The sequence below is a fragment of the Ptychodera flava genome, chromosome 16, assembly GCF_041260155.1.
Source record: "Ptychodera flava strain L36383 chromosome 16, AS_Pfla_20210202, whole genome shotgun sequence".
Taxonomy (NCBI): Eukaryota; Metazoa; Hemichordata; class Enteropneusta; family Ptychoderidae; genus Ptychodera; species Ptychodera flava.
The window spans coordinates 3,058,239-3,080,485 of record NC_091943.1 but is presented as its reverse complement, the minus strand read 5'-3'; the positions used below and the strand labels follow the sequence as shown (position 1 = coordinate 3,080,485).

The window sequence follows — 22,247 nt, the reverse complement described above, 5'->3', positions numbered from 1 at the left end:
TCCACCATTCCAGGCTTATGTTATGAAAATACAGTAATTCATAATTGAATGACAACTTTATGAAGCAAGGGTGTAAATGTACAAAAATTTCTTGATAAGATTCCTCTGACATTCCAGAGGCTGATATAATAATGATGGCTCTGGTACAGTTGACTTTTCAGATTTTCACACTCAGATTCAGACCTCAGATCCAAGAATCTCAGATCTAAGAACCTTGGTATGTACCTCATATTACTAGAAACAAAGGGACAAAGTCCCTCTTTCTTTACCCATTTGTGATATAAAGATAACTTTGAATACTGATTCAGGATACAAAGTGATGACGTTACATGTAAATACATGGAACTCCAAAAGTGTCAAGAATTTCCCTTTGCTGAATGCCAACAAATGATTTTGTTTTCGATCTCACGATAAAATGGATATTTCCTTTTCCTACTTGCTTTGCTATGAAAAATAAACATTGCCACAACGTAAGAATAAGCTGCTACCCTTATCTGTATGAAAAGCACTGCCAATTATGATTTCATTACAAAAGTTTGCATGAGGTCCAAACTTTAATAACATTGTATGTTATATTATGCCATGCATAATAATATGGCTCCCTTCATCTACAGGTCATGAAAGTGAAACGGGTGCTGATAATGCATTCTGAGAACTGATGAATAACTGTGTGCTTGGCCAAGCCTCTGTTCTTCAGTCCTCACAGAATTGCAGTACTTGTGGTTACTGAGCCTTAGATTAGGAAGAAAGGCTACAAACTGGCAAAACTTGTTAGCTATGCAGGAGCTGCATTGTAGCCAGTGAGGAGCTGTTTGAGAACATTCTAAATATGGGATCAACAATTGTACTACACGCAGTACTCACATATGGTAGTTATATTTGTCTTTTTATTTGGTAAACATTTCACTTACCGGTATGTGAAATTCCCTTAGAGTGTAATAAACACGTGCAAATGACTCAATTTGCATATATACCATATTTTAGGGAACAGAAACTCGCATACAAAATACAGTTGAACCTGTCAGTATCGCTCACTCATGGTAGTAGTAACGATGGACTCAGCCCTCTGTAAAGAAATAGTCTCTGTACATATCTCAAGGTTGTTTCATATTTTGCAAGGCTGCAGCCTTAACAGAGTTGCACAGCAACAATTTTTTTTCCAGTCAAAGACATTTTAAATATCGCTGACACATGTTGCTCTTCAGTATTTCAATATGTCGTAAATTGAAGATGTTAAGTGAATTAGGGAAAAACTGACCCTTGTAAGTTACAAACTAATTTGAATATATAAACAATCAGGCCAGATTTGTCACTTTTTTCCTCCTTCTGTTTCCAGTAAATCTAAACTTGTTTACTGAAATCTATGACCTTGTTTATGGTGACTGTCACTGTCGTGATGTCCTTGAAACAGCGCACACGGCTGTTGAAGGACCACATGTGACATTTTGCAACCTGACATTGTACAAAATCATAAAGTAACATGGTTTTCCATGATTCTCTGCTGAGTGACCCCTACATGACCTTTGATTTATCACAGCCTGTCATCATGGGATAGTTTAGAGCCTGAATGATGATGTACACACCCTGATAACCGTTCTGTAAACAAAGACAAAAAGCTGTCACAGTTGATCTGTGTAAACACATAACCTACCTATAGCTATAAAATGTGCACTGCCTATAATAAAGCCTGTTACTCTATGTATTTGATATCCCCTGCATCAATGCAAGAATGATTCAACAATTTAAGAATCACAGATTACTGTTACATTGTGTACGTCAATCATTAAATGTAAATTTGAGCATGCTTTGTTCATTGCATTATTCTGCTCAGAAGCCATGTTTATTTCAATTCCTTTGTGCAAGTTATATAATCCATAATTTTCTTTTCCTTTCAATATATTATTAATCACACCAAACAATTTGAACCAAGAATAATTTACAGGCTTGCAAAATAATTTGTCCTTATTAGATATAGCTTCCTGTCCAAGTACACGTATGGCTTTTGGTTTTCTCTAAAGGATTTTCAAGGTTCTTACTTGTGGGTGTTTATAACATAAACTAGACTCCTACAAGTATAATGGTTTGTCAATATTGTTTATCTAAACAGTGCAGAACAAAATTACACTGTTTTCACAAGGCATATGTCCGATGCCACGTATGGTACAACAATACAAGCCAACTACGTGTATTGCATATGGGTACAGATATTAACACATTGGGAACTTGCAATTGGGTATTATTGGACCTAAGAATCCCAGGTTTATGTTAAGCCACGTATAATTACCCTGGTTCAATTCAACATTATACAGCAGTGTGTATGTATTGGATACTACTGGTACAGCAATGTCATTCACTGGTAAATATTGTTGCAATATTACATGTAGATTGATAATATACCTGAATTATTTTACCCACTGCCATATACCGGTAATGTGCCAATAAGCCACATTTTCTCAAGCCAGATCTTTTTTCCAGCTCCATAATCCTACATGTAGGCAAAACATTAGTTTTGCGTGCAGCCATTGATGTAAAGAGGCCTGCGTGTTTTACAACGATGAGAAGTCAATGTGACATTGTGATGATAAATATTTTTAAGGGCAAAACTGAAGTCAAATGAGCACAAGGGACAGATAACACTTTAACACAGCTCCAGACCAATGAATTACTTCACTACAGTCTACATGTACATTTCATACATGATTTCAGATTGTCATTTGAGCTACAGCTGTAAGAAAAACACTTGATGTATTTGCACATGTGCACAGTATACTTCTTACAAAATGTCCCATCACATACAGTCTACTCACAACAGTCCTGTGTCTCTCAATTTCTTTGAAAGTAATTTTCCCTCCCCCCTCAAGCCTATGCTGGACATGACGACTAATCGAAATAAATTATTCATATTTCAAATACAATACATCAAGATATTGTACTAAACAATGTATATGTATGTATGTGCCATTCTGTATTTTACCAGTGTTCTCCACAGTTTGGTGAAACAGAGGAATGGCTAGTTTACATATCAATGTATAATTTGCATATTCTTTTGTTGTGAAAATGCGTTCTTTTCTTAGTATTGTTTTTAACATACAAATAAAATTCTCCAGATACAGAGGGGTGGTCCACCCCTTAAATCCCTTGGTTGAGAACTCTGTTTACTAATCGCACAAACAAATTTACCCTTTGGGTGCCAAAGTCAATTTTGGTCACTTTTTTGAAAATATACTCCTGTCAATAATTTTTTCAGATTTTTGTCAAAATTTTGATGACACACTGTAGCCAATAAAATGTGATGTCCATTTGGTCCAAAATTATCACAAAATTTCAGAAAAATTCATAAAAATTGGCAAAATGTGGAAGTAAAATTTTGGTGGGAAAAATTACAGCACTCAAACGGTTAATGATCTGAAGAAGGTACTAGTATCTAACATCCACCGGTGATTGTGACATTAACTAGCACCAATAGTTGGTCTGTTCAACTGTATTATAATGCAAACCCTGGTGATCCAAACATATTTCCATACATATATGGAACAAATCACTTTTTATAACCATACGCTCCGGTCATGTAACGATCAATCAATCGATAAGTTAAATATCTCCTTTAAAAATTAATAATTTATCCTTTGTTTTCAGCAAATGTGTCTTATCTAGAATGTTATAAAATGATAAATTACAACAAAATACAATACTTCCATTGTTATAGTCCTAGAAAGGTCTATGCCAACTGTGTTCTTTATCTTTGCACTGTCAAATTATTTGATCCATATGGTGCCGTTCATGACTGTACGTTTGTTTTCTGAGCATAGCATCTGCCATTACATGCCGAACATATCCACTGCTGTCCACAGAAATTCAGACAAATTTTTGTGAGTTAGAGTTTGTGTATATTCCTCGCAGCATGTGATTGGATCAATAGTCATGTGATTTTGATGTTGTCAATCATCAGTGTACCATTTATGGTGAAAAAAGTACCACTTTCACCGTTCCTGTAAGCGAACTATCCAAAGCCTAAATAAACATTTTCAAACCAACATTTATCTTTGTATTTAAATGATGCAACTGTGACATGACATGACATAAAATCAGTTAAATTTTACATTTGGTGCAACAAATTCCCTAAGATGCGACTGCAAAGTCTTCGGGGAAAATTTTACCAACCAAGTTATATCAAATTTACTGTACATTAAAATTAAATGGCTCTTTCATGTCTCCCAGCGGTGTAATAAACATAGTTTATATAGTAATGAAACCAAAGGGAGTAAGCAAGGAAGACACATGACATCTCTGTTATGAAGTAAATTACTGGGTTGTATTGCAACATTTTGAAACAATTTTACCCTGAGGGAAACTGTATGGGGCTTTTTTGCCATTGATTTAATTCTAAACTGAGTGAAACCAGAGGCTATTGTAGCCAGCAAGTGTTACAACTTTTAATGGTTTACTAATTGCACAATGACAATCATATTCAGGACTATTAACCCTTTTCCTGCCAAGTCGGTGAAAATCCGCTTGAAATTCGGTGTAGCCAGAATCTAAGCACTGGTGACCGTTATTCTCCCAACCGGTGGTAATCGGGCCCTTTTGGGTACCCCCTTTCCTGCCAAGACGACGGCACTACGTTTTGCTATCCCCTGTGCATTTAGGGGTTATCTGAGGAGAGGTTTTCTGACAAGGAACGCCTTTTCCCTCGAAATGGGTTCGCAGGGAGTCGATAGACAGGGAAAGGTGCAGAAACCTGTCCGCCAGTCCCCCACACCCGAGGGGGGCTGGTTTTTTTTTACCGCTTTTTAGCGGACTTGGCAGGATAGCATGGTGACGTTTTCTGGCGGAGTTGGATGTACTTGGCTGCCTGGCACTATAGAGATTGCTGCCGAACTTGACCAACTCGGCAATGCTAATCTAGAAGGCTACCTCTTGCAAACGACTTGGCAGATATGCCGATGGAGCGAGACGAAAGTCACTTATTCAGTTGTGCGTGACTGAAAATGAGAACGTATTTTGACGGGACGGCTCGACTTGTTCTCCGATGGAACGGATATGAACGACTCGGAAATACCATTACAAACTGGTGTCTGACATACTAAGCTGGGCTTCAGCTCTGCAAGTTCAAGCCAGGCAACGTCCTTCACCGCCTTGGCCGTGCCATTCAATGGACGTAGCTTTGGATTTTTATTTATTCCATCGTCCGAAGTATTGGCTCTGGTTTGCAGGCAAACGTATCCTCTTGCCGACGCATTGGTAACTACGTACGCTGTTTGCGTACAGAGAATTCAAAAGGTGACATAAGGTCAATATGCTAAGGGGATACCGCCTGCAGTTAGCAGGGACTGCTTTTGTTATGCAAACCAGCTAGCAGTACAATATGGCTGCCAGCATGTGGACACGTCGATGGCTAGAACAATGGAAGCATATTGCGTTGCACCCGTGCATCGCAAAAGTGAACTGAAGACTTGGGTGTAGTGACTGGTTATCACTGGTTAGCTGCAGCCCAAGCCATGTCGGTACAAACCCGTACCTGACTGAGGACCACTCGATTAAGTCAGTAATGAACGGTAACACTCGTAAGCCAACTCCCAACTGAGCTGGCTAAACTACGTTGAGCTGTGCTTCAATGGCTCAGCCATGTCGTTAATACAACGGCAAAAACGTAGTTTTTGTGCTACACTGCCAAGTCGTTGAGGTACGTATTCAATGACCCTACCCTGGGGAAACAGGACAGGTTTGACGGTGCTTCTGCACCCCTAGCACGACCCTCAGGGTCTCTGACTAACAGACGAGTGAGGTGATGTTTGTGCCTAGCGGACGTGCGTAATACTGAAGGAGTTTATTTCCGAAAAAATAAACATGAAACGGCAATAAAATGACGCACTCCCAGGGGCAAACAAAGCCGGTGACCTCAATTTTTTTCTGCAGCAACCCTTGAGCTCCTTCCCTGTCTACGGGCATGTAGAAATTATCGAAGTCTAACACGTATAAGTACGGCTAAAACTACCCTGAAAATGGGCGATTTCTGCCAAAATGCCTGGCAGGATAACATGCAGGAGAGCCAATCTTTTGCAGGCACATATTATGGGGCGGTTTTCTACTGACTTGGGAGGATAACGGACAAGGGCGCTCGGCAGGAAAAGGGTTAATGTACTATAATAAGAAAATATGACATGTGAAATTTTCCAGGGTGTATATGATGTAGGATATAGGAACAATACGTGTAGCTGTAACTTTTGATAATATTTTCAGTGCTTTTGTTCTACAAGATAAATATTTTTGCTATGTATTTGCCTTGCAAACAAGGCAAAATGTTCACAATATATGCAATGCAGGGTTCTCCTCGGGTGGGGGGTGGGGGCACCCCTGTTTTTGGAGAAATGTATTGATATGTTAATAACTGTACAAAAGAATAAATTTATACATTTTCACAACAAAAGAATATGCAAATCATGCTTTATTATGAAAGTTGGCTGCCTTCTATTTTCCAAGCTGTTGAGAACACTGCATTGTTTTTGCTTGCAAACGACTTTTGTATCTGTTGTCAGATATAATTGAATTTCATAAACATTCTGGTTGTATTGACAAGTTGGACAATAGGCATTTTAACATGATTTGGGGAGTAGAACAGGGGAGCGTTTCACCAAAATGGGAATAAATGAAAAATAAATCTGAGGTTATCGCTAATGGACCCGTTCAAGATGAAACAGAGACAAGTAGAGTATAATGGCGTTGTTTATGAAAGGTCAGATAAAGTTGATTAACCTGCCGTAATGTTACAAGCATGACGCAAAGTTTCACAAGTACATATTGATTTTGTTTACTGTATTTTAAGGGCCTATTCTCTGGAATGACTCTATTGAAATTATTTCATTACACACACAATACAGACGGCCAAGTTAGTAAGTGACTGTGGTGATAGAATATTTATGTTTATCAAGGAAACAACTGCCATGACAAATCATAGATTATGTTAATATGCATAAAATGGGTCAGTAGTTGCAATTTTCACAATGCTTTTGGCATTTCATTACAAATATTATGGTTCCCACTTACAAGTCCCTGGTAATTGTTCTCAATCATACATGATTACGTTGAAGCATAGACAGTACTTTCTATGGCTGAAGCTGCCATTGTGTGTAATGAATGGTTTTCTGCAAATGTATTGACTGGTTATTTTTGATAAGTGTTTTTATATGCAATAATGCACCATTGCGTAACTCTTCGTGCTTATAACACACTTGCAAGCATGGGAATGACATCAGTAAGAAGAACTACATTGTTGTCTTGCGTGTCAAATGGAAAATTAAAATCTTCAAACAGTTTACTAGTTCTTGTCGTCCTAAATGCAGCACAATTGATGTATATTGTTATGATTGCATCATGTGTTGGAGTGAAAGATAAAAGTGATGTCATTCTATCAAAATGAAAAATCACACATGAATGTAACACAGTTCAGAACGCAGCAAATTACAAATCATCACAAATTTTGATGTATTGCATTCTAAATGTATAAGGCATTGCACTGGAACTTGTATGAAGAGGTACATCAAAGTCTGACCTCACAAAGGTCCAACATCAAAGTCTGACCCCATAAAGGTCAATTTATTTAAACATTTTTTTTCCTACTGATAGCATCTAACATCAAAGGAGCTGGACTTTTAGTGCTAAGCAGCTAAGTGTGATGTTGAGATTTTCAAACAATACAAACCCATATTCCCATACTGATTAGTATTGGTTAAATGAACTGTTTGATAATAAATGGGAATTAAAACTTTGTAGTTTTGGAATGCAAGTTTTTGGATTGGTTTCAACAGTTGTTAAGGTGGTTGGAAAGGCTAGAGCGTCAGTTATAAATTTCAACAAAGCTATTAAAATATAAAAGTAGTAACATTCTCTGTGGAATAAAAAAATAGCGCCAATGGCACTTGATCACAACTGGCACATTGTGAAACTACTCTATCTCTGGGTACACCTGTACATGAAATACTGAATGGTAGGTGCTGCGGGTTTGGAGTTTGTCAGTAAATGCACACAGAAAACAAAGTCCCGAAGTAGCGAATTCCAGCCATTTTCAAACCACACTGTTTGTCAGTGGGGTAAGCAATATTCGCAAAAATCACATTTCCAGGCTAATAGACTATGTTTTACGAAATCACACGTCCTTATCACAAAATAAACACGATCTTTGTCTTTAAATCAATGCGCCAGTAAACAGGTCCAGCAGCTAGTTATGTCATCAAGTCTGTAATGTTAAGGGTCATAACAAATGTGAGAAATCTAAAACATTAAATATGTTGTTTTTTATCAATTTTATTACCAAAAGCGCATGAAAATCTCTGATACTTTGAATCAGCCATCCTGCATATTGTAACATTCATCAAAACCTCATTTCTGTTCCACAACTCATTAAATAGTCCACAATGCAGGATTGGTGTACATTCCAAACTACATATATGAAAGACCCCTAAAATCAATTAGTTAAAGGGGGGTTAGAAATTTCCCAAAACTATCTAACCCCTGCTCCGTTTGGCTCCATTTTTCGGAATCGGAACCTTGGAATTAGTCTGAATATCTGTACCAAATATCAATGCAGTCTGTTCAGCGGTTTTTGACTTTTTGTCGTTTACGGAAAATGGACACTGTCTGCCACTGGTTGAAGCTAACCCTATATCACAACTTCCAGATGTGATAATGACCTATGGTCATTATGTTAAAAAATACCGCCAATGGCGCTTGGACATAATGACCGCCTAGTATTATCGGCATTTATCAACAACCACACTCACTGTGAATTAGACAGACCACGAAGTCAATGTGCAACATATAGCTGAAAGACTATTTTTCACATTGTGATTTTAAGCTCATTTTTATGAGAAAGAGACATGTATATGTATATGGAGAAATAGCAGAAGACATATGTAAATTGTTGTTAAGTGACAATCATATATGCATCTCTTGAAATTTTGTGGTTATAAGGTATAACACTACGGTAGTGTAAGAATAATGAGGTTAGAATAAGTGTAAAGCTAAGTTGACAGTAATTAAGATTACAAAATTATACACTAAGCTGGGGAAATCTGATGAAATAAATGTTGAAAAGTAGCAAAGTCATGGTCATCTTTTGTCTAATACCTTGTGTAAGTTCATGAACTTTACATAAATCTTGCTGTAGATTTGTTGCTAATGGGCAATAACTGTGTTTCAGATCATTTCAGAGCAATCCATCCATGACAGCTTTAAATTGTAATATACTTCTATTTAAAGGAGAGAACTTCTCAAATAATTTTTTTCCCTGTAATTTGCTGTGAGAACACATGGACAGATGCTCAGGACTCTATGCTGGTGCTACCTTGATAACTAACCTACAACTTGTAACGTCATTGTCTAACCTGTTCACCCCAATTTCGTGTAGACAGGTCCACACTCTCCATTGATAACAATGGGTTTGGGCTATACCATTGTAGTGAAAGACTGTAACATGTGAGGTTGTGGATACTTAATCTCTGGAATGTCAAAGTCTGTATATTGACTCAAGGATGTTTACTTAACAAATGCCTAGGGTCATCTCAAAAGTGAGGATCTAAACTATGAAATATTTTTTTTTAATGCTTTTGATGCCCAAAAGACCATAGAAATCTCTTATACTTCGAATCAGCCATCCTGCATATTTCTAACATTCATCAAAACCTCATTTCTGTTCAACAACTCATAAAACAGTCCACAATGCAGGATTGGTGTACATTCCAAAACTACATATATGAAAGACCCCTAAAATCAATTAGTTAAAAAGGGGGGTTAGAAATTTCCCAAAACTATCTAACCGGCGCTCCGTTTGGCTCCATTTTTCGGAATTGGAACCTTGGAACCAGTCTATGTATCGGTATCAAATATCAACGCAGTCTGTTCAGCAGTTTTTGACTTTTTGTCGTTTACGGAAATGGACGACATCAAACACCGGTTGAAACCACCTCTATATCACAACTTCCAGTTGTGATAAAAACTAGACATTTGGGGACAAAGGCATTGCAGAGTTATAGCCTGTTAAAACTTCTGAAAAACTGAGCAAATAAGAAGAAGTTGGGGAGTCCTTAGTGTATTAACTATGGTTGAGGTCCCTTAACTGTTAATAAAATGTTTGAAAAGGGAAAGTCATTATTTGCTGTTTTTCAGGAAAGTTTGACAAGGCGGTGCTGGCATTCAGAGTGAGTGCTGCTATTGTAAATGCATTTTTAGATTCTTTGAGTGTCAAAGAGGTGTCAAAAGTGAGATTAACCAAAAAAACTGCTCTATGACTTCAAAAGAGGGGTGCAAATATGGCTTGTTTTCAACATTTTTGACAGAATAACAGTTTTCCTACATACAGTAATTGTATACCAATTTAATCCAACTTTGAAATGAGATATGGACATGGAATTTTTGAGGCTTATTAACAATGTTACAGATAAGATTTGTACGGCACAATTTTCCTGTATTTGAAGTACTTTTTGAAAAATCACATTTTGAAATTTGAAAGAATTTTTAATAATTTTTTGATATGTAAACCCATGTAAAATCATAAAAACAAATTTTATTTACAAATCCTGCCGTACAAATCTTACAATAATACTGTCAACATATTTATAACTAATTTGGTAATATTAATACTATCCAATTATTATTAAATTCAAATATGTAAAAAAATATGAAAAATTAAATTTTAATATTTACTGGTGTCATATTTCAAAATCATGGCTGCAAATATACAATTTTCATATTCTTTGGAGAAAATATTAACTGAGGGAGTTATCCTGAAAATTTGAACTAAATATCTTGATTCTTACACTTGAAACTTGACATTAACTCTGAGAAAAGAATTGGTGCAAAAAATAGCCTTTCCAACCACCTTAAGTGGAATCCACAGAAGGATAACTGAGAAAACCCGAGAAAGACCTGAGTGTCCTGCAGCACATTGACCTCAGTCTGAGAGTTTCATGTGAGGCAGCATATAACAGTAGTTTTGAAACTGGAAGCCACTTTTGTATCAATGAATGCCTCAGATAAAATAGCTTGTGCCAAACACTCCCATTCAAAGAGCCTTAGAGGGGCTTACTTTTCTTTGCAGTTCTGGTATAAATACCCTTATATAGACTGAATAAAGGACTTCAATGGGCCATGGTTTGTGCTCTCTCTTTGCCTGTACTTGATCAGTGCCATTGGTTTGTCTTTTTTCAGGATCTATGGTTTGTCACGAGGGATGTTGGTAAAGGGCCAGCAGGCAGTCTGAACACAAGACACTTCTCTGTATCAACTGCTTTTATGTTGCTGCAGTTCACTAATTCAATATCACTGTATTCAAAATGACATCTGATACAACATACAATATATGGAAGTTGCCTACTGGTGCCATAGTTCAAAATGTTATCACTGTAATACATCTGGTAATGGCAAATACTAATAAACCCTTTAGACAGACAGTATCACTTCCCTATCTGCCAAGTCAGTAAAAAGCTGTATTGAGTCAAAACCATGTGTATTTTCACCCGCTTGGCTTGGTATGTTATAGCTGCCTAAGTCTGTAAAAATCATGTTTAAAGTATCTGTGTCTTCAGGGACATTCAAATCCTCAAGTCTTCGTTAAAGTGCACCATATGGGACATGTTTTGCTTCACTAGTTTTAACCGGCTTGACCTGATGGTGAAATATGAACTTGGCAGGTAAACGGTTAATGAACATTTTTGTCCACATTTCTCTGACAGAGTTCTTACTTTGTAATTTAATTTTTAAAACTGGCAATGGCAGTGAATTTAACAATGTTTTGCATAGGTGTAAAGGGTTAAATCATGACCAAGACGTTTCACTCCTGGGTCTTTAACTAAATCCTCGTAGAGAACTGCACAACACTAAGTGTGAACACCTGGTTGTAAACTTTTGAGTTAGCAACTTCATCAGTTTCATGTCCTGTTGTACCTACAGCAAGAACTACAGTGTAGGAAAATTTACTGTTAATGTTCAGGTATACAGAAAACTAAAATGTAACAGAGGTACATGTAGCAACACTGAAAAAAAAGACAATTTGGCCAATACTGAATTTTACGAACTAACATAAACCTAGAAAGTTAGTTGTTTCAAACAGCTACAGGAGGCCCTCTAAGAAAACCCCATTTGCAGAAATTTCATATTTAAAAGAAATATTAATATTTTGATGGTTAAAAATACAACATTTTTGGGATTCCTCAGTTGATTCAATTTTACAAAATACAGACTGAAATTAGAATGAGCGCAGAGAGCATCGATCAATATAATAATATATTAAATATCTGTGTAGTTATGATAATTTATCATATTTATTGACAAGTATGATTATAAATTGTGACTCAGCTGCGGCTTCCATTTAATTTTAAACAGAATATGCCACATCAAAATATGGAAACTGTCATACAAACACACAAAAGCTCATTTCAGTTCTTTGTACTGACAATTTCAATCAAAATATTTGATCTTGTGAGTTATATGTAGGGTACATGTAGTTCTGACTGACGTCCATGTGTATTGTGCTACTGATAAACATAACAGTTCATTTTTGGTGAGACTTTTCTGTAGTTAATATTCATAACTACAGTACGTTGGTCCTGCTTTAGAGGTTGACTTTACACAAAAACCATGAGTACATGTATTTGATGTGAATAAATCAGTAACAATCATCAAACTGATTTGTCCAGCAAGGTGAATAAATGGGTAAATGCATGCTATTACTGTAAACAAAAAATATTGAAGAAAAACAGAAAAATGAAGAAAATTTGTTTTCAATACTTCTCTTCTACCTACATGTATTGGGGGGGATTCATTATAAAGCTCTTGGAGTCAGAAAAAACTTTCAGTTAAGATCTTTGAAAATTAAAAATTGCATTTTTTCCACAATCAAAAATTGTACTTTTTTCATAGAGTTTCCGCAGGGAGGGTGGCCACTTTGAATTAAACATATTGGTAAATATTAAATTATTGTATAAACAATTTCAGATGAGAAATAAGAAGCTTTACACCTTGACAAATGAGCAAACAATGTAAATCTTTGTTGTTAAATCTATGTTGGGAAAGTTGACCTTCAAAGGATTTACAATCAATCTTGCATACACTGATGTATGTTGAATGAAAAAAATAGCGGTAAATTTATAAAATGGTTGTACACAGCAAAATAATACAGGGTACTATCACTGGATACCAGATATGTCATCTGAAAGATATTTAGATTTTCTGAGGACATTTCATACCTTTTGATATTAAATCCTACAGAGCCCTAGACATGGTCACAAAATGTGAAAGTATTCCGTGTGTTCAATCAATGACATTCTGATACACGTTAGTACTACCGTTACGTCATTCTTGTCTTAAACTTAGCGATTATACACCAAGTACTTTTGCGAGATCTGGTAGTCACGTAATACAGTTTAAGTAAAAGCACTGACAGAGACAAATATAGAGCATAAATATCATATTTCAAAAACCAAAGCCTAATTGTCTTTTTTTGGAACAAATGAAGTATTTGTGGCTGCTATTTCAGTTGTGAATGAAAATTGATTGTACCAATGAAAAAGGATATTGGGTGCGGTCACACAACGCACGTCTACTTTCCATTTCACTGATTTGTCTCAGTCTGTAGATCAGAAGTTACATGCTTGAATGGCCATCAGCAGCACATTATCCACAGACACCGCTGACCTTTTGAATTATTTCTTCCCTCTCTAGATTATCAATCATTGTGTGCCACTGATGATGATGATGGCCTGTATCATATATCTGTGGCTTAATTTGTCCCTGTATGAGAGGAACAGGACGACACACTTTTCTGCACGTATCGTGCATGAACATGAATTATAGCGACCGCTGATTGTGGATATTTTGATTCAAAGTATAAATCATTACAAATGGTATGGATAGTTAGTCTATAAAAATAATGGCTCAAGGAAAATGGAGGTGGACCTCTATTGCTTCAAATGTTAAAAGATAAATGTACTGTAGCCAGCAGAGTTATTTTGTAATTGTTACTTTAATTGCAACTTGAAGATCCATCAGTTACCTCCGATAACCCTTTTCTCTCTTTTTTATATGTAAATACCGGTATATATACCGGTATGGTGTCTTGACAAACAAATCGTTCATTCACAAAATCATGCTGATGTGCCCAGTATTCAACTAGTGACCAACATTTGTACCAGGCATACATGTAGACCCTTGTTTGGGCTATAATGTGTGGTGTATAATATATTATTATACAATATTATTGCCCAAAGTGTGGCAAAGAAGGTATTATGTGTCCAAGGGCAGGTGATCATTAGCCCAACATTAGGAAGGCAAATGGTATCCTGCATCAAGGGTACATAGTTCCTTTCTAAAACCGGATTTTTAGTGTAAAACATGTAATTTGATCATTTTAAAATTCTGTAGTTGACAACTTGAAGATACAAGTAGATCCAGGTCACTTTCAGCCAAACAATGACTACATGTATGTGGTCTGTGATGTCATCAATAGGTTACCATTGAATTGTATGTGGCATGGGATATTCATCAATATATGAGGAATATGAAATAAAATGCAGTCCTGTTGGCACAGACAATCCTGTTTGCATTTCACTGTGTATACACGTAGTTTCTGTAGGATTCAGCAGAACAAAATATGGCTAATGTCCCTTTAACATGTACGTAGTGTATGTAAACAACAGAAGATTTTCCCTTAGGACGCAATCTTGAATATGAAACAGACATGTACATGTATGAAATTGTCATAATGACTAACATATCCTTCTCACATGTTTATATGCATACATGTACTGTACATAAATTATTGATTTTCATTCAGGAGATCTTGAACATGAAACCTATAGGTATGTGTATATAAATACTGATACGGCACTGGTAATACACAAGTAACCAGCTGGGGAAAGGGGGTGTAGTCCAGGTATATTATTATTGATAGTTGTCATGGCAATAGTCATTTTATTACCTCTGACTCACCCAGTTCCTTGACAGTGTTATCATAAACCAAATATTATAACAGACTATCAGATTCACAGCTGTAATTCAAATACAGCTCAGCTGACAGTGTCCTTGTATTTTTGCTAGTTCTTTTATTGATTCTTTTAATTCCTGCATGAGTATTGATTAGTTATCCCTAAAAGCTTCATTACTGATGGGTAAATATACGCCACTTGGGGTTTCATTAATATAGGAATGGCATCATCCAACCATGACCATAATGTAAACAACATATCACTCATGAACAATATTTGCATCATGTTAATAGGGCCCCCCTCGGTTCCCCATAAAATGGTTGAATAACCAAACCTCCCCCCAACCCCCCAAACGTATGAAGTAAAGTATCAATGTATCTGAATGGTGTATGAAATTGAACCGCTCAGAGTTACATACTGAAGAAAGCACATCTTTTGATCAGAGAAATAGGCATTTTACATCAATATCTATAAACTGTCGTTCTGCTGTGTTTCGATTCTGCAATATCACCTGAACAAGCATTTAAGCATTAGAATTGCATACAATTGCAAGTACCAAAGATACCGTACAATCAATACTGACAACAGTGCATGTAAAAGAACGTTTCATTAAGCACTTTGGTAAATTCTTAGAAGGCTACTGTAAGGCTTGCATCATAAACATAACTGTTTTGCTCAAAAGACTTCCTGGAAGGAATGTGTACTCATTTCTTATTTTATAATAAAACAACATTGTTTACACAAGGACACATGAGTTTCCGTACTGATTGTATTGTGTCTTGCAATGGCATTGAAAATGGTTTTACTTATTTGGAGTTTCAACAACTCAAGTGGTAACAGTGCAAAATAGTCTGATCAATGGATCAACAAAGTTGTACTCCTTGTAAAATCAATGAGATTAAACGGGAACTTCCTTGAAAGATGGTGTGTGAACAGTTGGGGAAATTAGAACAAGGTCACCGTGACCATGATGAAAACAATGGAATTAGATGGAGGACAACAGTCATTATCTAAAAATATCCCTTTTCTGCAAAAAGAACAATTAACTCGCCAAGCTGTCATTCATGTACTGTCCTGATGACTTAGACACTGTTTGTTGAGGACATCATATTCTACGTGGAAATTCTTTCGTCAGAAGGAAAGCTGCTGTAATTTTGATATATTTTCTCTATTTTTGTTCTGTAAAAGAGGTACATTATCTCATTCCTGCCCCTAAAGTGCAAAGTATTAGATGCCGAAAACTCTGTGGCTTGTGCCCAATTTGTGATGTAGTTATTGACATATGAATGACAGTCCACACAGTCACTTCAATCCCCTTGTGAACAATATAATTGGGCATTATACATGTATACAAGCTATCAGTGCAGACAAGTTAAACATACAGGTATTCAAACATGATTTTGTGAGAAGAACAATAAACTGTATCTTATCTTTGATGCAGTAATTCATTACATACCTTCTACAGTTTTTTATCAAAACTTTGAGAAAAGTTGACTGTGATATATTTTATAAAGGTGAGAAAAATTGACGTCGGCATGTTTGATGTTTGCATATCTCAGGCTTTTAAGATCACTTTACAGTCCTTCAGCAAAATTATTCATCATCGTCAGTATGCTCATCTTAAATTTGACTTATGATTGGCTAACTTGTTTTGGTGATTTCATACATATTCACTGTTTCTGGGAATTGTGACAGAATTTTCATCCTTTCGTGTTTAATTTCCTGAAACTAATAATTCATTCTCTGGTAATTACTGATGGGGTCACCCAGTCACAGTAGGGCAGACATACGAATTTTATGATAGTTGAAAATTTAGTGAAGTTATACACAATACCTCATACTTGTCAGTTTTACATCACAGACTTGTTGCTCATTTGAAATCTTGGCACAAAACACTATAGGAATCGACAAAAACATTTCATAAACATGGAATGATATGAATATGAGAAACGTGGTTGTTGAACTGGAGGATGTCTCATGTCTATGACTCAATTATATAAATTTGATTGATTTTACACACAGGCAAGTTTGATTCTTCACAAGTTTCTCGGCTCACGAATTGATATGAACTTGAAGTATTAAATCAAACAAGTGTCTTCAAGTTCAATAAAGTGATCGAGGCAAAAAAAATAACATCATCCCCCCCCCCCGCGAGGCTACGACAGTAGCTCGTTACGTAACAACCATAGGTGTGTCTCATTTCTACCTATCTATTATCCATTACAGCATGCGAACTAATTTTATGCAAGACGACGTACGGTACGATATGTCTCTTTGCAATATGCGACTGAATAAGCAACAAATGAATACATTCATGTTCAATGTCTTTTTTTTATCAGAAACTGAAGAAACGGAGGAACAACAAACTCGCAGAGTCTAATGTAATATTTGAATTTCTATCAACTAGAACTACACTTTCTTTGTTTACAATGTACAGTAACATTAATTACATTGGAACATTAATAGCCGTGCGACTAACAAACCAGTCGTTAATAATCATCAATGTATACGTTCCGGGTAAAAACAGCAGCTAAACATTTCCTCACCAATAACATTTTTTCGCAGAATTACTTGCTACAGTCATTTACGTGACGTATGTCAATCAACACAACGGGCGTTCGAATGGGTCTGCACGGTTTACGAACATATCCGAGACCTTGTACGTTCTCAACACTTACCGTATTTTGATTTACCGGACTCATTCTCATCCTTCGGAACGGCTGGGGCTGAAAAGTCTGTTTCCTCTACCGCACCGTCCTTCGGTGGTCTTTTCTTGCCAACCATGGTGCCTGAATGAATGAAATAGCCCTCAGTTTCGGGTGCTGAGATTCCTGTTGAACACTTTGACCGCCAGTAGCATGTATATTGTTTTTAGGCGTAGTCTTCGGCGCGTCAGCTGCTTTTTTTAATTGTCACGTGACACAAAACAGTGAAAGCTGATTGGCTTGCGATTGCTGAGGCTTCATTTCCGGGGTAAACATTTTGCCTGCTGATTTCCAAGTCTTCTGACCTCAACACACGCAACAGGATATATGTCATATCTAACCTTCTCACAATCAAACGTGAAAACAATAAACGATAATACAGGTGACGTTTATTTGTTTTTCGGATAAGATGTACAAATTGGACCCTTTAGCTTTAACATAAAAGATACATGTAGTAGTTTTGTATAGTAACGCAAAACTTAACAAACGTTTACATTCAGAACTGCAATGAAAGGACATTACAGACAAGCAATAGTAATAATATGAAACGGAGAATATAATTCTCGGGCGTGTGATCTTCCTTTCACAACCGCTTGGAGGCGAGTGATGTGAAAGTGCTCAGCCACCACAGAAGATATTTCGTGATGTGCGCCACCTATTAGCTTTTCAGGTTCTCCAAACTTACAATTTAAAATTTAATTAATTGACCGCTGCAGAGACTTTCTGGTTCTGCCGCTAGCACCAAACGTCGCTTGTGGTTAGGTGCACGGAAAAGGCCTTTTTCCTTGGTTACAGGGGCCTTCGCCATGTACCTAACCACAATGTGGTAGCGTCGACTGAGCGCCAAGATTTCACTTCGGGAAAAATGGGTGGTGGGGGGGGGGGGATTGAAAAAAACAAAACAAGTCTTTTGCAGGCATAAAGAAGACCAAGAAAGGCTAGAAGAAAAATTAATCCTTTGAATCAATTTCATACTTCTGTACTGTGACTTTACGGGCATTTTACTTGTACAAATTTTTACAGTTTTTTCTATTCTGGGAGATTTTCATAAACGTGAAGGTCAGAATTTGTTCTGTCAGCACTGATTGCGTGTATATATAATGCCGCTATATATTGAGGATAGTTTGTGATTTTTAGCAAGACCCTACCTAAGTCATGTTTATTAGTCATGTTGTTGTTGTTATTGACCAATACAATTCAACACTGTTGTGTTGTTGTGTTGGTTCAAACGTAATCTAGATGTCATAAGAAACGCTACAAGGACACTATCATTATTTGATATCCCTGGCAACGTACACTCTCGCCATATACTCTCACATGTAGTATATGACGACAGTGTACGTCACTTTATAGTCTGTAAACACTGCCTAATGAGCTACCGTGTTGAACTCATCAAGGGATAAAGAAGTCAGTCAACTTTAACATTTCGTGATAAACTAATGACTTGAAAGAAAGGCAGTATCAGAACATCATCATATTAAATCAAATATTGCCATTTCTTGAAAATTTCACAGACTAGGATTAAGAAGTCGTTTTGAAAAAGTGATGTCATCAGGCTAGCTTTCAAAACCAAATGGCAAGATTATCCTTACAGTACAAAAGAACCCGTGAAAATGTTGACCGTGCAGTTTGTTGAGTGCACGCTTAATATCGTTTTTCTTTTATACCAAGAGAAATTCATGTCTTGCATCAGTAGAGTATGCCCGCAATCCCCAAAATACCCTAGGCATAGTACACATCATCAAATGTCCAAATTGCTACATGTCTGCAGATGTCCCTGAAGCTGAATTACTGCACGTTTTTGGAATGTCACAGATTTACTGCATGTCACGTTTTTCGAATGTCTTTAAAATGTCCCTGAATTGCTGCCTGATTTGTTTTAAAATGTTCAGATAAAACAGAACCCCACCTTACTGCAGCAATTTCTTGATGCCTATACCAATAAACCAACATACGAACTATAAAATTCGGACTACCTCGATCAATCACTTCGCGAAATAGTGTCCAATGATTCACTTTATCGAAGGCTTTTGTCGCGTCAAGAAAACAAATTAAAGGAAAACAGGGGTATTGTGACGCTTATAAAAATCAATTATTTCTTTTAATAAAAACAGACACATATCAGTTGAGTGACTTTCTTTAAAACCATCACTTGTGTACAGTAGACTATCACACTTATCAAGAATGAATAATTCATACATCCTAGAAAGGGCAGTGGCAATAGCAATTGGGCGATAATTCCAAGAATTAGTAACATCACCATTTTTATTCTTTACAAGTGGAACTAAGGTGGTGTCCATCATGCAAGATAGCAATTAACCATGAATATGCGCTGCAGTAAGCATCACTGAGAGAAGAACATGCAGGCGTGAATGCGCAAACTTCAGATGCTCAGCTGTAATGCTATCTGGACCAGCAGATTTAGGGACTGGTCAGTTTCTTCAGCCTGGGGGGGGGCGGTGGATTCATGGGGGGGTCACCCTGTTTTTGACTTTGGTGATAGGGGGGGTCACCATGTTTTTGAAATGCCCAATAGGGGGGTCAGTGTGTTTTTGAATTTTGACACAGGCTCATCATTGCCTAAAATGCTAGTGTCAGCCACAATTCATCATTCAGTTGTATTTTTCGGCGCGCCCTTCGGGCGCGTAACTTTAATAATCAGTCATATTTTTCAGCACGCCCAACTTTAACATATCAAGCATACATACATCAGAGATATCTGTATGTTCAATATTTTTCAGCGTGCTCTTCAAGCTCATTACTTTAATATATCATACATCTTTCAGCATGCCCTTCAGGTGCATGACTTTAATATACAAGGCATATATATCAGAGATATCAGGATGTTTCATATTTTTTGGCGCGTCCTTCGGGCGCCATACTTTCAGAGATATCTTGATGTTTGCTAAGTGAAAGTGTACCATTATGAAATCTGCATTTCATATGAAAAGGATGACAAATTCCTAATACTTTTCTGTTCTCTCTGTGAGAATTCAGTATGAGAAAGCAACATGCACAAATATTTCACAATATATATTTGATACAGTGACTTATTTTAGAGATAGAAAAATGACAAGATATCTTTCCTTCTCATTGATGCAATTATTTTCCTTTGTTTCATAGGTTTTCTGTAGAAAGATGCTTTTTATGATCAAAAGAACAGTCAAAAAAGGCAGTTTTTGTCATTATTAGCTGTGCTTTTATGGTTTCAATGTTACAAGAAAAGGTCCTCTCAGATAGCTGTACACATCAGATTTGGCTAAAAAAGCTCTCTATGGCTCCTCAGTAGATTTAATTGGATGGTTGGCAAGTCTTAACACCCATCAAAGTTTTTGATTCACTGCTTTTTCCTCTTTGATATTAATGATTGACATCCATTTCTGTACAACAGTTCAGGACATCTGGTTAAGCAGAGAAAGTGTGAAATACATTCACAGCTCATTCAAAATACAGCTCATTCAAAATGTACTGTATTTAAACTTTAAGATTGACACTTTGAAATTCCTATCTTACAACTGACATGTCAACAATTTCACTAAAACATACAATGACTATTTAAAATATAAATATATGTAAAATATAATATATATATATATATATATATATATATATATATATATATATATATATATATATATATATATATATATATATAAAATTTATGTCCATCTTTTGTTTTACCTTTGTCGCGCCCGGGGGGGGGGTCACCCTGTTTTAGAAATTTGGAATAGGGGGGTCACCCTGTTTTCAAAATTTGGAATAGGGGGGGTCAGCCACTTTTTGACGTCGGCAAAAAATAATCCACCGCCCCCCCCCCAGGCCGAAGAAACTGACCAGTCCCTTACCACTGGCCAATTTTGCAATGGAATTTCTAATGGCAGTTGGAGTGACAATCATATTCTCATCGAATGAAACACTCGAAATAGTATCTTTCACAAACCACTCATTACTGTTGTTGGTGACAGAGGAAAGCAGACTTGCAAAATGGTCACGCCACAAATTTGCAATGTCATGTAACCCATTACAGCCATCAATGGTTGATAATAAAGGTGACTTCTTTTTACTTTTAACACGCTTCCAAAACTGCTTGTTATTATTGTTACAGAGGTTGTCCGCTAAGTGTTAGCTCTCATTTTAGACTCATTATTTTTACAGATCTTAAAAACATACTTAAACTTAGCACGTGATGTCCTCATGAGATCAAAAATCGGACCTTGTCTCAACAGGAAAGCATCACGAGCAATGGCATGATAATCTTTAACATGTTGATTCCAACCTGGAATTGATTTAGCCCCATTACACTGAATATTAGAACGAATGCTTTGCAAACCAGCATCCTTCAAAGCTTCAACAATGTCATCATATAGTTTTGAAATTGATTGTAAATGAGAAGGGTCAGTACAGTTTGAATTTCTACAAATGAAAGCTTCTCTGCTAATCCTAATTTCCTCTAAGGTTATTACATGAACTGTTGAGATAACGATGCATTGATATATGATTCACCTTGGAGCAGTTAATGTGTGAACAACTAGTGTTAATCACGGGAGTTGAGTCATACTTTTGAAGA

General features: G+C 36.6%; 1 protein-coding gene across 2 annotated transcripts in view; it reads right to left on the bottom strand.

Annotated features, from left to right (window-relative positions):
- LOC139152529 (choline transporter-like protein 2) overlaps positions 1-17,872 on the bottom strand; it is a 49,125-nt gene extending 31,253 nt beyond the window's left edge. The window contains exon 1 of one of the 2 annotated variants that reach the window (XM_070725720.1): positions 17,654-17,872. In XM_070725720.1, coding sequence (XP_070581821.1) covers positions 17,654-17,759 — 106 coding nt within the window. In that variant the 5' untranslated portion in view covers positions 17,760-17,872. The remainder of the gene's footprint in view (positions 1-17,653) is intronic. The other variant, XM_070725721.1, reaches the window with a different exon arrangement.
- Positions 17,873-22,247: the final 4,375 nt, after the last annotated feature.